General features: G+C 44.8%; 1 protein-coding gene across 1 annotated transcript in view; it reads left to right on the top strand.

The window, feature by feature from the left end:
* Positions 1-16671, top strand: part of qrfprb (pyroglutamylated RFamide peptide receptor b) — a 38309-nt gene that overhangs the window by 6731 nt on the left and 14907 nt on the right. The window contains exons 2-4 of the mRNA XM_061909772.1: positions 5137-5295; positions 7778-7839; positions 7993-8228. Coding sequence (XP_061765756.1) covers positions 5137-5295; positions 7778-7839; positions 7993-8228 — 457 coding nt within the window. The remainder of the gene's footprint in view (positions 1-5136; positions 5296-7777; positions 7840-7992; positions 8229-16671) is intronic.

The raw sequence follows: 16671 nt of genomic DNA, 5'->3' as shown, positions 1-16671 counted from the left end.
TTGCAACAGTTTGAGAATCACTGATCTAAATAATACAACAAAAGTTTAGTTGCCTGTATAGTACGTTTATAATGTTAGATGAAAATATTGAAATGGTTGCATTTGATAACATGTTCTGCAAAAATAGTTTTAGTATAATGTGCAGGCCTTTTTGTGAAGTGAATTATATTTATATAGCGCTTTTCTCTAGTGACTCAAAGCGCTTTACATAGTGAAACCCAATATCTAAGTTACATTTAAAGCAGTGTGGGTGGCACTGGGAGCAGGTGGGTAAAGTGTCTTGCCCAAGGACACAACGGCAGGAACTAGGATGGCGGAAGCGGGAATCGAACCTGCAACCCTCAAGTTGCTGGCACAGATGCTCTACCAACCGAGCTATGTAAGTGTTAATCACACACATTGGAATTCATCATGATTAATCACCGGTTATTTATGACTTGCATCATTTGAATTAACTAATAAAGCCCAAGTTGGCACGTTGTGTAAATGGTAAATAAAAACAGAATACAATGATTTGCAAAATCCTTCTCAACTTATATTGGATTGAATAGACTGCAAAGACAAGATATTTCATATTTGAATCGGAGAAAATAATACAAAAAATCTCATTGACCTTACATTCAAACATCTTTTTTTTTTTAGACCTTATGAAACAGACGGTGATAAAAGCGATGGATGACTCAGTGAAGCTTTTAAATGAAATTATGGGGACCGGGGGGGGGGGGGGGGGTGGGGGGTGGGGGGGGGTTGTTGACATAACCACTGCCGGTGATTATGTTCCAACACTTCTTGTGATTGGGGAAGAAACATAAAGACCATACTCATAAACAGCAGTAAATAATGGCTTTTTTTTTTTTTTTTTAACCATTTCCAATACCATTATTTCGATTCGTTCTCTGTTATTTCACACATTTTAAATCCACTTTTAAGCGACGACTGGCATACTGTCTTCCTGCTTGAAAACGAGACCGCGCTCTTGGGATTCGTAGCTGCAGCCAGGGGCCTCAAACCGGGGCTCTGGTAACATTTAAATGTCATCTATGAATACAATTACATCATTAATGTCATTTATACAATTATTATGGGTTATTAAAAAAAAGTTGCTTGAATCAATCAATCAATCAATCAATGTTTACTTATATAGCCCTAAATCACTAGTGTCTCAAAGGGCTGCACAAACCACCACGACATCCTCGGTAGGCCCACATAAGGGCAAGGAAAACTCACACCCAGTGGGACGTCGGTGACAATGATGACTATGAGAACATGATACTGTGATACTGATGATACTGATGACTATGAGAACATATGAGAACATGATACTGTGAAAGATCAATCCATAATGGATCCAACACAGTCGCGAGAGTCCAGTCCAAAGCGGATCCGACACAGCAGCGAGAGTCCCGTTCACAGCGGAGCCAGTAGGAAACCATCCCAAGCGGAGGCTGATCAGCAGCGCAGAGAAGTCCCCAGCCGATACACAGGCGAGCAGTACATGGCCACCGGATCAATTTTAAAAGAATGTCCAAGACTATAAAATACACCCCTATCAAAAATAGTGGTTCGTTCCACCCGGATGGCAACAGACACAGACGTCATAATGCCATCAAACCTTACCTAGAGGCAGTAACAAGCAGCACCAACATTTTGGAACAAGATACGTATGCACAAGTTCCACAAAACATAGTTGTGGTGCATTCAAGGACCCTAGCCTGTCATGTGTTGTGCCTCGCTCCGCATTGTTTACACAACGTGCGGTGCGCTACCTAATATGTCCGTGTGGAAACTCGTTCGGTACACCTCCGAACCGAACCGGTTCAATACAAATCAAATAGACGTACCGTTACACCCCTAATCCTCACCCTTTCCGTCCTTTGTAACTAAGCTACTGTGTGGAACAATTTCCCTTGTGGATCAATAAAGTTTTTCTAAGTCTTATTTGATGTTTTTAAATATGTTTTAAAAAGCAATTATCAACCAAATCCATGCAATAATGAGTATTTTATTGCACGTAAACATGCCAAGTGCGTGTGTATGGGGCCCACCTCGGCGAAGGTGGGGTGGGGGAGCCCAGAATTTCCTCTTTTTAATAGGATAGGATAGGATAGGATAGGATAAGTCTTTATTTTCATTGCACAAGTACAACAAAACTTTGTTTTCTGCACAAACCTGTTCAAGATTAGACAAACAAACAGTGTACAGAGTTACAGAACAAGAACGCTGATGGCTCGCCATAAGGCGGGTAAAAGATGGGAAAAAGGTAAACGCTGGGGAAGGATGAGTAAAAAAATACAATCTAGACTGGGCTCCTAAGGGGGCCCAGTCTGGAGTGGGAAAAAACTTCCATAGCAAAGCACATATCAATCAATCAATCAATGTTTGATTATATAGCCCCAAATCACCAGTGTCTCAAAGGGCTGCACAAACCACTACGACACCCTCGGTAGGCCCACATAAGGGCAAGGAAAACTCACACCCAGTGGGACGTCGGTGACAATGATGACTATGAGAACCTTGGAGAGGAGGAAAGCAATGGATGTCGAGCGGGTCTAACATGATACTGTGAAAGTTCAATCCATAATGGATCCAACACAGTCGCAAGAGTCCAGTCCAAAGCGGATCCAACACAGCAGCGAGAGTCCCGTTCACAGCGGAGCCAGCAGGAAACCATCCCAAGCGGAGGCGGATCAGCAGCCTATATACATATTACAACATACATCTCAAGATATCTAGCAACAGATAGAAGGGACTTCGGGGTCATTATTGTAGGCCGCAGCTCTCAGGCGCTGACCATCCATTCATCACCCCTATGGAGTTTGCTCTGAGGGCGTTGGGTTGGGGGGATGGGGTGTGTAAGTGTGGCGTATATTTTTGTGGATGTGTGTGTGTAAGCCCGTAGTGTGTCTCTGTTCCGCGGCCTTGATGTATTGCTGTCGCTAGTCCAAAGTTAACAACAACAGCTGTGTGTCCATTAGAGACAAGAAGGGAGTTTGTCCCGTCCATCGGGAGAGTCTCGAAGCCAGGGAAACAATCCAAGTTAGAATGTTTTGTATGCGGGTGAAAATAAAATTTGCTTTTCACTCTAAATTGTCTATGACTGGTCCTCAAAACATTCCGATGTAATCCACAGTTCTTCCCGCATCCTCCAGTCATTTGTGGCAGCTTTGGGGTACTTTGAAGACTGCCAGCAACTTCCAATTTGTCGACAAACCAGAGCAACGCTTACTCCAATCAGCAGATGTCCTGTTGTCATAATTCCGACCAGGTGGATATCTTCACGTCATCGACAGAAAAAGGTCGGCAGTCACGCGGCCCTCCTTCTTCTCCCAAGAGTCCGTGGTGTGTCCAGCAACAACCGCTCCGTCCTGACAGCAGGTTCCCCCAAAACCCAAGATCTTGTCAATTTTGTTGAGGCCAGTTAAATAGTTCCAATGTTTAGATTTGGAGAGCAGTGCAAAAAGAAGCAACGAGAAAGTTAAGACAAGACAAAACAAAGAAGCAAGCAGGAGAGATAAGGGAGAGGAAAGAGGAGCGGCCACCCTCCATGAGTGCCAGAGAGAAAATCCTGCAGATAGCGCCATCAAACCGCTTTCTATTTAAGATACCAATAAAATAAATATATTCACAGCAAGGAAAATACATTTGCCAGCATCCGGGAAAGGAAATGCCAAATATTGTTGGATGTGCTGTAAATTCTAAGATATCTGAGCAGAAGAAGACTTCAGCTGTGTGTGTGCCAAAGTCAATCAATCAATCAATGTTTACTTATATAGCCCTAAATCACTAGTGTCTCAAAGGGCTGCACAAACCACTACGACATCCTCGGTAGGCCCACATAAGGGCAAGGAAAACTCACACCCAGTGGGACGTCGGTGACAATGATGACTATGAGAACCTTGGAGAGGAGGAAAGCAATGGATGTCGAGCGGGTCTAACATGATACTGTGAAAGTTCAATCCATAATGGATCCAACACAGTCGCGAGAGTCCAGTCCAAAGCGGATCCAACACAGCAGCGAGAGTCAACGAGTATCATATCTGATACGGTTTGTCATTCTCCATTCTGTCCACTAAAGACGCTGAGATCATTATCCATGCGTTTCTTACGTCTCGTCTCGATTACTGTAACGTATTATTTTCGGGTCTCCCCATGTCTAGCATTAAAAGATTACAGTTGGTACAAAATGCGGCTGCTAGACTTTTGACAAGAACAAGAAAGTTTGATCACATTACGCCTGTACTGTATATACCTTTATATACATATATACATACATATATACCTGTACTGGCTCACCTGCACTGGCTTCCTGTGCACTTAAGATGTGACTTTAAGGTTTTACTACTTACGTATAAAATACTACACGGTCTAGCTCCATCCTATCTTGCCGATTGTATTGTACCATATGTCCCGGCAAGAAATCTGCGTTCAAAGGACTCCGGCTTATTAGTGATCCCTAGAGCCCAAAAAAAGTCTGCGGGCTATAGAGCGTTTTCCGTTCGGGCTCCAGTACTCTGGAATGCCCTCCCGGTAACAGTTCGAGATGCCACCTCAGTAGAAGCATTTAAGTCTCACCTTAAAACTCATTTGTATACTCTAGCCTTTAAATAGACTCCCTTTTTAGACCAGTTGATCTGCCGTTTCTTTTCTTTTACTTCTATGTCCCACTCTCCCTTGTGGAGGGGGTCCGGTCCAATCCGGTGTCCATGTACTGCTCGCCTGTGTATCGGCTGGGGACATCTCTGCGCTGCTGATCCGCCTCCGCTTGGGATGGTTTCCTGCTGGTTCCGCTGTGAACGGGACTCTCGCTGCTGTGTTGGATCCGCTTTGGACTGGACTCTCGCGACTGTGTTGGATCCATTGTGGATTGAACTTTCACAGTATCATGTTAGACCCGCTCGACATCCATTGCTTTCCTCCTCTCCAAGGTTCTCATAGTCATCATTGTCACCGACGTCCCACTGGGTGTGAGTTTTCCTTGCCCTTATGTGGGCCTACCGAGGATGTCGTAGTGGTTTGTGCAGCCCTTTGAGACACTAGTGATTTAGGGCTATATAAGTAAACATTGATTGATTGATTGATTGATTCTGCCTGCAAGAAGACTTTGATCACCTGCTGACAAGCAAATGTTTGTTGCAGGCGTTCTGGTGTGCAAGACGGTTCCCTTCGTGCAGACCACGGCGGTGGTGACGGGCATCCTCACCATGACCTGCATCGCCATCGAGAGATACCAGGGCATCGTGTTCCCGCTACGAATGAGGCGACAGTCCACGCCCAAAAGGGCGTACAAGATGCTGGGTAATTTACGTCGACGCCTTTTTCAGTGTGGTCGGTTCACTGGGGGCGTGGCCGTTTGGTTCCACTGAAGACTTTGGTTCTTTTGTCATCTCGAGATATTAACCCACCTTCTAGGTCTACAAAAGCATTCGTTTGAGACCAGATTGTTTTCATCCGTACAAATTTTGGGTTTTTCCTCAAATTGTTTTCTTCAAAGTAGGTCTGGGCGATATGGCCTTTTATTAATATCTCGATATCTTTAGGCCATGATAATATATCTCCATATTTTACCTTAGCCTTGAATGAACACTTGATGCATATAATCACAGCAGGTTGATCATCAACAATTGTATCAACAGAGAAATGGACATTGAAACCGTGTAGGTCTTACTTAGTAGGATATGTACAGCCAGCAGAGAACATAGTGAGTTCAGATAGCATAAGAACAAGTATATACATTAGAAATACATTCGATTATTTACATTAGGTTATTTACAATCCGGGCAGACGGGATGTGAATGGAGGAGGGTATTAGTAAAGGGTTGAAGTTGCCTGGAGGTGTTGTGGTGCATGTACAGTAGATGGCAGTATTGTCCTGTTTAAGAGTGTCACAACATTGCTGTTTACGGCAGACGAAAACGTGACTGACTGCTGTTGTTGTGTGTTGTTACCGCGCTGGGAGGACGTTAATGAAACTGCCTAACAATAAACCCACATGAGAAACTGAGAACTCGCCCTCGATCAGTCTGCAGTTATAACGTCATTGGGCAGACACGCTGTTTATATTGTGGGAAAGCGGACGTGAAAACAGGCTGTCCTCACTCAGGTCCGCATGGAGCTGGAGGGGGCGTGGCCTCCAGCTCCGCCTGAATTTCGGGAGAGGCGCTGAATTTCGGGAGGCTCCCGGAAAATCCGGGAGGGTTGGCAAGTATGCTAAGATGACATATCAAAACGACACTAAATTAAAGTGCACTTTTTGTACAGAACGCCACTACAATAGTTTAAAACAAATACTTTTGTGCATGATGTCACACAAGATATTTCAATAACTGTCAAATATAAATAAGCTGCATAATAGGAAATCAAATAGTGTATGTCTTTCGCTATGTGGTAGGTTCCTGTGGACTTTTGTTGTTGACTATTTTTTTCATGCGGATTTGATCTGCTTTCTGTGTGGGGTTGTCATGTTCTCCCTGTGACTGCGTGAGTTCCCTCGGGGTACTCCGGCTTCCTCCCACTTCCAAAGACATGCACCTGGGGATAGGTTGATTGGCAACACTAAATTGGCCCTAGTGTGTGAATGTTGTCTGTCTATCTGTGTTGGCCCTGTGATGAGGTGGCAACTTGTCCAGGGTGTACCCCGCCTTCTGCCCGATTGTAGCTGAGATAGGCGCCAGCGCCCCCTGGAACCCCAGAAGGGAGTAAGCGGTAGAAAATGGACGGATGGATGGACAAATCATTATTTCTTCTAGATCAGGGGTGTCAAACTCAAATACAAATGTAAAACTGAACAAAGCCGCGGGCCAAGGTTGAACAACTTAACCTTTTAATAGGGACCCAAACAAGTTTTGCATTGAATATTGAACAAGCAAGGCTTATATAACTTTATAGTGACATGCAAACTCCAGTTTTCTTGGTAGCGGGGTTGCATATTGTTGTGTCCCGGAAGAGTTAGTGCTGCAGGGGGTTCTGGGTATTTGTTCTGTTGTGTTTATGTTGTGTTACGGTGCGGATGTTCTCCCGGAATGTGTTTGTCATTCTTGTTTGGTGTGGGTTCACAGTGTGGACGGTATAGCTCGGTTGGTAGAGTGGCCGTGCCAGCAACTTGAGGGTTGCAGGTTCGATTCCCGCTTCCGCCATCCTAGTCACTGCCGTTGTGTCCTTGGGCAAGACACTTTACCCACCTGCTCCCAGTGCCACCCACACTGGTTTAAATGTAACTTAGATATTGGGTTTCACTATGTAAAGCGCTTTCAGTCACGAGAGAAAAGCGCTATATAAATATAATTCACTTCACTTCACTAACAGTGTTTATACAGCCACCCTCAGTGTGACGTGTATGGCTGGTGACCAAGTATGCCTTGCATACTGTGTTGGCCCTGCGACTTGTCCAGGGTGTACTACGCCTTCCGCCCGAATGCAGCTGAGAAGTGGTAGAAAATGAGGTGGCATACTTGAAGGTTCCAGGTTCGATTCCCGCTTTCGCCATCCTAGTCACTGCCGTTGTGTCCTTGGGCAAGACCCTTTACCCACCTGCTCCCAGTGCCACCCACACTGGTTTGAATGTAACTTAGATATTGGGTTTCACTATGTAAAAGCGATTTGAGTCACTGGAGAAAAGCGCTATATAAATATAATTCACTTTACTTAGAAAATGGATGGATGGAGTAGAAAAAAGTACGCCCTTGGCACCTCGCAAAGTGAGTGAGAGAGTGTCCTCCAGTGTGAGAGCATCTTTCATCATCAAGTGCCTCCACTATGTGAACTTTCTGTATTGTTGCAGGGCTCGTGTGGATGGCCTCAGTCGTCGTGGGTTCTCCGATGCTTTTTGTGCAACAGCTGAAGGTAAAATTCCTAAAAGAGAAACTTCACTTGTTTTGGAATTTTGCCACAAAGGCTTTCCAGACTTAAATGCACGTACACGCCCATTTAAAAATGTTGAACGTCGTCTTAAAAAGCGACCTTGCGATGAAAGAGAAACCCGACTGTGTCTTTCAGGTGAAGTACGACTTTGTGTACGACCACCACCACGTGTGCTGCCAGGAGATCTGGCGCTCGCTGACTCACAGGCAGGCGTACACCACCTTCATCATGGTGGCGCTGTTCCTGCTGCCCCTGGCCGCCATGCTCTTCCTCTACACCCGCATCGCCTTTGAGCTGTGGATCCGCAAGAGGGTGGGCGACTCGTCCGTGCTCAACACCATGAACGACCGCGAGCTGGTCAAGATCTCCAGGTGGGTTTTAGACGGTTTGTTCAGTTTCGTCCGAGGGAGTGCGGATGTCGGGGCAATAAGTCCCATGAAGACCTGGGTCTACTTTACTGTAGTCCCAGCAGGCTGCATCGGACTAGATGGGACAGCGCTCGTCTGAGTGGATGGTGCAGGATCCCAAGTATTTATCTTCCAAGGTAGACCATTGCCCCAGTGAGAATTGTTTCGCTCTTTTGTGGTGCAGAACGACAGTCCAGTTGGATGATTGATAAGATTCAAAAACATATCACTGTAAATACTCACAATCTCATCAAGTATATTAAAAAGTTAAAGTTACAGTACCACTGATAGTCACACATACACTAAGTGTGCAGCGGTGGTTGCGCTCGGGAATCATTTAGGTGATTTAAAGGCCTACTGAAATGCCATCCATCCATTTTCTACCGCTTATTCCCTTTTTTGGGGTAGCGGGGGGCGCTGGCGCCTATCTCAGCTACAATCGGGCGGAAGGCGGGGTACACCCTGGACAAGTCGCCACCTCATGGCAGGGCCAACACAGATAGACAGACAACATTCACACTCACATTCACACACTAGGGCCAATTTAGTGTTGCCAATCAACCTATCCCCAGGTACATGTCTTTGGAGGTGGGAGGGGCCTATCCCCAGGTGCATGTCTTTGGAGGTGGGAGGGGCCTATCCCCAGGTGCATGTCTTTGGAGGTGGGAGGAAGCCGGAGTACCCGGAGGGAACCCACGAGATTTTCTTATTTAAACGGGGATAGCAGGTCCATTCTATGTGTCATACTTGATCATTTCGCGATATTGCCATATTTTTGCTGAAAGGATTTAGTAGAGAACATCCACGATAAAGTTCGCAACTTTTGGTCGCTAATAAAAAAAGCCTTGCCTTTACCGGAAGTAGCAGACGATGTGTGCGTGATGTCACGGGTTGTAGGGCTCCTCACAATGTTTATAAACATAGCCTCCAGCAGCAAGAGCTATTCGGACCGAGAAAGCGACGATTTCCCCATTAATTTGAGCGAGGATGAAAGATTCGTGGATGACGAAAGTTAGAGTGAAGAACTAAAAAAAAAAAAAAAAGTGACGGCTCCGGGCGGCGGCAGTGGGAGCGTTTCAGATGTAATTACACACATTTACTAGGATAATTCTGGAAAATCCCTTATCCCTTGTGTTAATAGTATTTTAGTGAGATTATAAAGTCATACCTCATAGTCGGATCGCTGCGGTGAACGCCAGAGTCTCTGAGAGAAACCGAGGAGCCAAGATCACTGAAGTCTCCAGTAAGAGCCGACTTAATATCACAATTTTCCCATCCAAAAACTTGCTGGTTGACGTAGAGCAGGGGCGCTCACACTTTTTCTGCAGGCAAGCTACTTTTCAATTGACCAAGTCGAGGAGATCTACCTCATTCCTATTTATAATTTGTATTTATTTATTTATGAAAGAGACATTTTTGTTAACAAGTTAATGGTGTTTAATGATAATACAAGCATGTTTAACACACATAGATTCCTTTCTTTCATGAAGACGAGAATATAAGTTGGTGTATTACCTGATTCTGATGACTTGCATTGATTGGAATTAGACAGTGGTGCTGATAACGTCCGCATTTTCAAATGGAGGAAAAAAAAAGTCCTCCTTTCTGTCCAATACCACATGAAAGTGGTTGGATTTGGCATCTCATTTGTCCAACTTGCATACTGGTTTTTAAACACTTTGTTATGAGAGTAGCATATGTGTGTGGCCCTTTAATGTCTGGCAGCAGGTGAGTGACGTCAGTGAGTGTGCGGGTGGGCAAGCAAGTGAGAAAGCGGTCGCTGAGGGCGGGGGAGAAATACATTGGCATCAAACTCCGTAGCTTGTTAGCTTTCTGAGACTCTTATTTTGTTAGCACAGGCAGGATGAAACAGGTCTTTTATGGTGAAGACAGGAACTGTGCTGTCGGTCTTTAGAGTTTTGACAGTAGGTACGGAGTCTCTAGAAATAAAATGTGTTTCTCTGCGTCCGCCCTGTTAGTGATTTTTTTCTTAAATATGAGCTCGCAGCAGCCAGCGTCATCTCACAAGATCCTCGGGTGCCGAGAATGTCAAACAACTGACGAAAGTGAAGTCTTGGTATGATTGATGATTGCTCATTTTTATGTACATTTTTTAATGCCTGGCTTGAGATCGACTGACACACCCTCCGAGATCGACCAGTCGATCGCCATCGACGTAATGGGCACCCCTGACGTAGAGAAACATGTTCGCTTGACCGCTCTGTGTTAAAGCTTCACAACAAACAAAGAAACACCGGCTGTGTTTTGGTGCTAAAGGGAGCTGCAATCCACCGCTTTCCACCAACAGTATTAATCTTTATTGTCTCCAATATTAATTGAACAAATTTCAAAAGATTCAGCAACACAGATGTCCAAATTACTGTGTAATTATGCGATGAAAAGAGACGACTTTTAGCCGTTAGTGGTGCTGGGCTAATATGTCCGCTACAACCCGAGACGTGACAAACACGCGTCATCATTATATAATATTAAAGCTTAACAGGTATGTCAAGGGTGGAGTGCCATCTCCGGGTTGGGGAGGAGACCCTGCCCCAAGTGGAGGAGTTCAAGTACCTAGGAGTCTTGTTCACGAGTGAGGGAAGAGTGGATCGTGAGATCGACAGGCGGATCGGTGCGGCGTCTTCAGTAATGCGGACGTTGTATCGATCCGTTGTGGTGAAGAAGGAGCTGAGCCGGAAGGCAAAGCTCTCAATTTACCGGTCGATCTACGTTCCCATCCTCACCTATGGTCATGAGCTTTGGGTCATGACCGAAAGGATAAGATCACGGGTACAAGCGGCCCAAATGAGTTTGGGTCTCTCCCTTAGAGATAGGGTGAGAAGCTCTGCCATCCGGGAGGAACTCAAAGTAAAGCCGCTGCTCCTCCACATCGAGAGGAGCCAGATGAGGTGGTTCGGGCATCTGGTCAGGATGCCACCCGAACGCCTCCCTAGGGAGGTGTTTAGGGCACGTCCAACCGGTAGGAGGCCACGGGGAAGACCCAGGACACGTTGGGAAGACTATGTCTCCCGGCTGGCCTGGGAACGCCTCGGGATCCCCCGGGAAGAGCTAGACGAAGTGGCTGGAGAGAGGGAAGTCTGGGTTTCCCTGCTTAGGCTGTTGCCCCCGCGACCCGACCTCGGATAAGCGGAAGATGATGGATGAAGATATGTCATTTCCTGCAGTGCATATATTTTTCCATGTCAAAATGGAAAGAACAAATGCATTTAGTAAGAAAAGATAAAGTACTTTATTAACGCATATTATTTTTTTAGGCGGGCCTTGAGTTTGACACCTGTGCAATAGAAGATTCTATCTGTAACTAGTAACTAGAGGTGTCCGATAATACCGGACTGCCGATAAATGCTTTAAAATGTTATATCGGAAATTATCGGTATCGGTTTGAAAAAGTAAAATTCATGACTTTTTAGAACCCCGCTGTACGGAGTGGTACACGGACGTTGGGAGAAGTTCAGAGCGCCAATAAACCTTAAAAGGCACTGCCTTTGCGTGCCGGCCCAATCACATAATATCTACGGCTTAACACACACGAGTGAATGCAAGGCATACTTGGTCAACAGCCATACAGGTCACACTGAGGGTGGCCGTATAAACAACTTAAACACTGTTACAAATATGCTCCACTCTGTGAACCCACACCAAACAACACATGTCGGGAGAACATTCGCACTGTAATACAACAGAAACACAACAGAACAAATACCCACTAACTCTTCCGGGACGCTACAATATACACCCCCTACCAAAAACCCCACCCACCTCAACCTCCTCATGCTCTCTCAGGGAGAGCATGTGCCAAATTCCAAGCTGCTGTTTTGAGGCATGTTAAAAAAAATAATGCACTTTGTGACTTCAATAATAAATATGGCACTGCCATGATTTATTTTGGAAAACCTTGTTATATTGCTTAATGCAGGGGTGTCCACACTTCTACAGGCGAGCTACTTTTCAATTGACCAAGTCGAGGGGATCTACCTCATTCATATATATCGTTTATATGTTTTTATTTATGAAACATACCTTTTTGTTCACATATTAAAGGTTTTTAATGATAATGCAATAATTTTTAACACAAATAGAGTCCTCTCTTTCATGAAGACAAGAATATAAGTCGGAGTATTACCTGATTCTGATGACTTGCATTGATTGGAATCAGACAGTAATGATGATAACGCCCACATTTTCAAATGGAGGAGAAAAAAAGTTGTCCTTTCTGTCCAATACCACATGAAAGTGGTTGTTTTTTGGCATCTTATTTGTCCAACTTGCATAATCGTTTTTATACATTTTAAAATAAATCCATTAGCTCCGTAGCTTGCTAGCTTGTGCACGCCAGCTTTCCGAGACTCTTATTTTGTTAGCGCAGGCAAGAGGAACCAGCGCTTTTATTGTGAAGGCAGGAACTGTGCAGTCGGTCTTTAGTTTTTGACAGCAGGTACGGCGCGAATGTGTTGGAATAAAAAGTGTTTCTCGCCTTCCTGTCTATCAATTTTTCTTAATAATGAGCTGCCAGCCGCCAGCGTCATCTCACAAGACCCTCAGGTGTCGTGAATGTCAATCAAGTGACGTCTTGGTGAAGATTGATAATCGCAAATTTTTAGGATCTATTTTTTTTAAACGCCAGGCTGGCGATCGACTAACACATCCTCGACGCAATCGACGTAATGGGCACCCCTGGTTTGATGCATCACAAAAAAATTTGGCATAATAATGTGTTCATTCCACGACTGTATATATCGGTATCGGTTGATATCGGAATCGGTAATTAAGAGTTGGACAATATCGGCAAAAAAGCCATTATCGGACATCTCTCCTAGAAACCATTATAAAGCATGGAAGCCCTATGAGACACTTGTGATTAACTTTGATGGATTGATTGAAGTTTATTATTCGAGGTATCGTAAACAAGTTGGGTTGCAAGTTCCATCTCCATCTGTATGGTTTTGTCAATCGTGTGTATGCAAAAAGATGTCCTATAGGCCATTGAAGAATTGGTCTGGTTCTAGTTAGGGACCGATGTCCCTTTGGGACAGAGGACCCTATTGAATTTCTAAGGTTTTATTATTATTATTCTTTATTATTATTCCGCCGCCTCTTTGAGCTGTAATTTGACCCCCTTAACATGTTTCAAAACTCACCAAATTTGAGACACACATCAGGACTGGCGAAAATTGCGATCTAATCGAAAAAGCAAACCCCAAAACTCAAAATTGCGCTATAGCGCCCCCTAGGAATAAGACACAGACAAAACTGTCTCTAACTTCCAGTAGAAACATAGAAACATGAAACAAAAACCATTACGTAGGTCTCATCCATCCATCCATTTTCTACCGCGTATTCCCTTTTGGGGTCGCGGGGGGCGCCGGCGCCTATCTCAGCTACAATCGGGCAGAAGGCGGGGTACACCCTGGACAAGTCGCCACCTCATCGCGGGGCCAACACAGATAGACAGACAACATTCACACTCACATTCACACACTAGGGCCAATTTAGTGTTGCCAATCAACCTATCCCCAGGTGCATGTCTTTGGAAGTGGGAGGAAGCCGGAGTACCCGGAGGGAATCCACGCATTCACGGGGAGAACATGCAAACTCCACACAGAAAGATCCCGAGCCTGGGATTGAACCCAAGACTGCAGGACCTTCGTATTGTGAGGCAGACGCACTAACCCCTCTGCCACCGTGAAGCCTACGTAGGTCTCAGTTAAACCTATGTTTCATACACTCATACCTCCCAGCTCAAATCAACAGGAAGTTAGCAATTCCCCTTTCAATACAAAAGTTGGCAAAAAAATGTTGCTTTTTTTCAAACATTATGTCCTCTGAGACCGTTTGTCGTTTCGGCTTCAAATAAGCAAGATAAGAGAGATTGAACCCTTCTGATTAAAAGTTGATGAAAGAGTTTTAATTACTACCCCGGTTTGGATTTCATGAGCCCGGAAAGAACTGGTGGCTGGTGCTGTTTTGTGTACTGCTGTCACAAAATGGCGGCTTCCTGCTCAGACAAAACTGCTTCTAACTCAATGTAGGACTGTCATACACACATGAAACAAAAACCTCTATATAGGTCTCACTGAGACCTATATTTCATACACTGACCACCCCCAACTAAAATCAACAGGAAGTTTGCTATTCCCACTTCAAAACAACAGCTGCATTCTATTCTCAAAATGACGGCACTGAGGCGTCCTTATAAAATGCCCAAGCCACTTTACAACTGTTATTACTATAAGACTGATGTATAAAACGTGTATATAATTTTTTCTCTGTGCAATAATCCATCCATCCATTTTTCTACCGGGGGCAGCAGCCAAAGCGGTCCCGTCCATCGCTGCTTAATTTGTATGGAGAATTGAAGGCCTGTTAGCCTCGTGGCTGGTTTAGCTGAGCTGATCAACATTGGGTGTAATTTATCAATTTGGTTTTCTAACCTAAACCAACTGCACATTTACAACTTCACATCAGCCAAGTAACTTTAGGAGTAGATTTGGGTCGAGGGGGAGGAGTCGCAGACCCCGCTGTACCGTGTACTTCTTGCTGGCCTAACAACTGCTATTGCGACATCCAGTGGAAACATTTAGATCGGCAGTTTATTTCATTTAAAAAGGCAGCAAACTCATCTCGCGGCCCGCATGTTTGACATCCCTGTTCTAGACCGTAAATAAAGCCTCTCAACTTGCTAGGAGGAGGAGGAGGAGGATGCATGCCGACAAGTTGGTACACGCTGACAGCCAAATTACACCCCGGGAAAGGCGAGAATGACATGAAAAGACACCTGGCTCCCATAGGCTCTATTGCATGAAGACTTTTGATCGCATTTATTGACTATTTAGAAAACATTTAAAAAAACAACTAATGTTCTTGTCTTGCATAAGGATCGGGAATGAAAGGTAAAATTCTGAAAATAAAAAAAAAGTGTCGTTCCCCTTTAACGTTTAATCACCATTACTTCTTATATGGTTGGATGGGTGTGAGGAAACAACACACACTGGGTGGCATGTAGGTGCCACTCAAAGTGGTTTGTGTGAATAAATAATTATTAGGTTCTTAACCGGGCAGCGTGGTGGAACAGGGGTTAGTGCACGGTAAAAATGTACCGTAGCAGCAATATAAAATATAACATATGTAATATTTACATAATATACAGTATATAATATATACTGATATATCATATATAGGGGTGTAACGGTACACAAACATTTCGATTCGGTACGTACCTCGGTTTAGAGGTCACAGTAAGAAAACAACAAAATGTACATTTTTGGGTTATTTATTGACCAACTTTGTAAACAATAACATACATATACACACAGGGTCCATTGCCAGGGTTGATGTGGTCAACATATATAAAATAAAAACTAAATAAGATAAGGCTCAGAATGGTTTCTTAACAAAACCTTTCGACATATAAAGTGCTTTTTTTGATTGATTGAGACTTTTATTAGTATGTTGCACAGTACAGTACATACTCCGTACCCCAATAAGTTTTTCAACTTGTTTAAGTCGGGGTCCACGATCATCAACACCCCCCCAGCCTGGCTAACTTGGCAGTAAGAGGATAAATGGGCTTATTGTTCTTCCACCATAGAAGTGGGTCAAAATCTAGTTTTTAATGCAAACAGCAACCCCCTGCAGCCCCGAACCCGACAAGCGGTAGAAAAATGGATGGATGGTCTTAAATCTGCTGCTGTAAAAACATTTGTTATTGCTTCAGCCCTGCCTGACTCGCCGAGGAGAGGCTGCTTGAATGCGGTGGTGTCGCTTCAAAGGAGTTAACATGTTTGAGGTGTTGGCAGAAGCGTACCCTACTGCTGCTGAACAATGTCGGCAAACCTCCGTCCTCCATTGTTGTATCGCACCGCGCGGCCAATGTGTTCCCAAAGGGGGAGATGTTAACGAGGCGGGAGGGTCTTCCAGCTCTGGCTTTTGCATGTTGTCCTAGCCCGGTCGCTGCTAGCCTGCCGTGTGTTGTGCCTCGCTCTGTACTGTTTACGCAACGTGCGGTGCGCTACCTAATACGTCCGTGTGGAAACTCGTTCGGTACACCTCCGAACCGAACCGAAACCCCCGTACCGAAACGATTCAATACAAATACATGTACCGTTACACCCCTAATCATCCATCCATCCATTTTCTACCGGGGTCACGGGGGGCGCCGGCGCCTATCTCAGCTACAATCGGGCGGAAGGCAGGGTACACCCTGGACAAGTCGCCACCTCATCGCAGGGCCAACACAGATAGACAGACAACATTCACACTCACATTCACACACTAGGGACCATTTAGTGTTGCCAATCAACCTATCCCCAGGTGCATGTCTTTGGAAGTGGGAGGAAGCCGGAGTACCCGGAGGGAACCCACGCATTCACGGGGAGAACATGCAAAC

Source organism: Nerophis ophidion, linkage group LG08 (assembly GCF_033978795.1).
Source record: "Nerophis ophidion isolate RoL-2023_Sa linkage group LG08, RoL_Noph_v1.0, whole genome shotgun sequence".
Lineage (NCBI taxonomy): Eukaryota > Metazoa > Chordata > Actinopteri > Syngnathiformes > Syngnathidae > Nerophis > Nerophis ophidion.
This window is presented reverse-complemented; position numbering and strand designations above follow the sequence as displayed.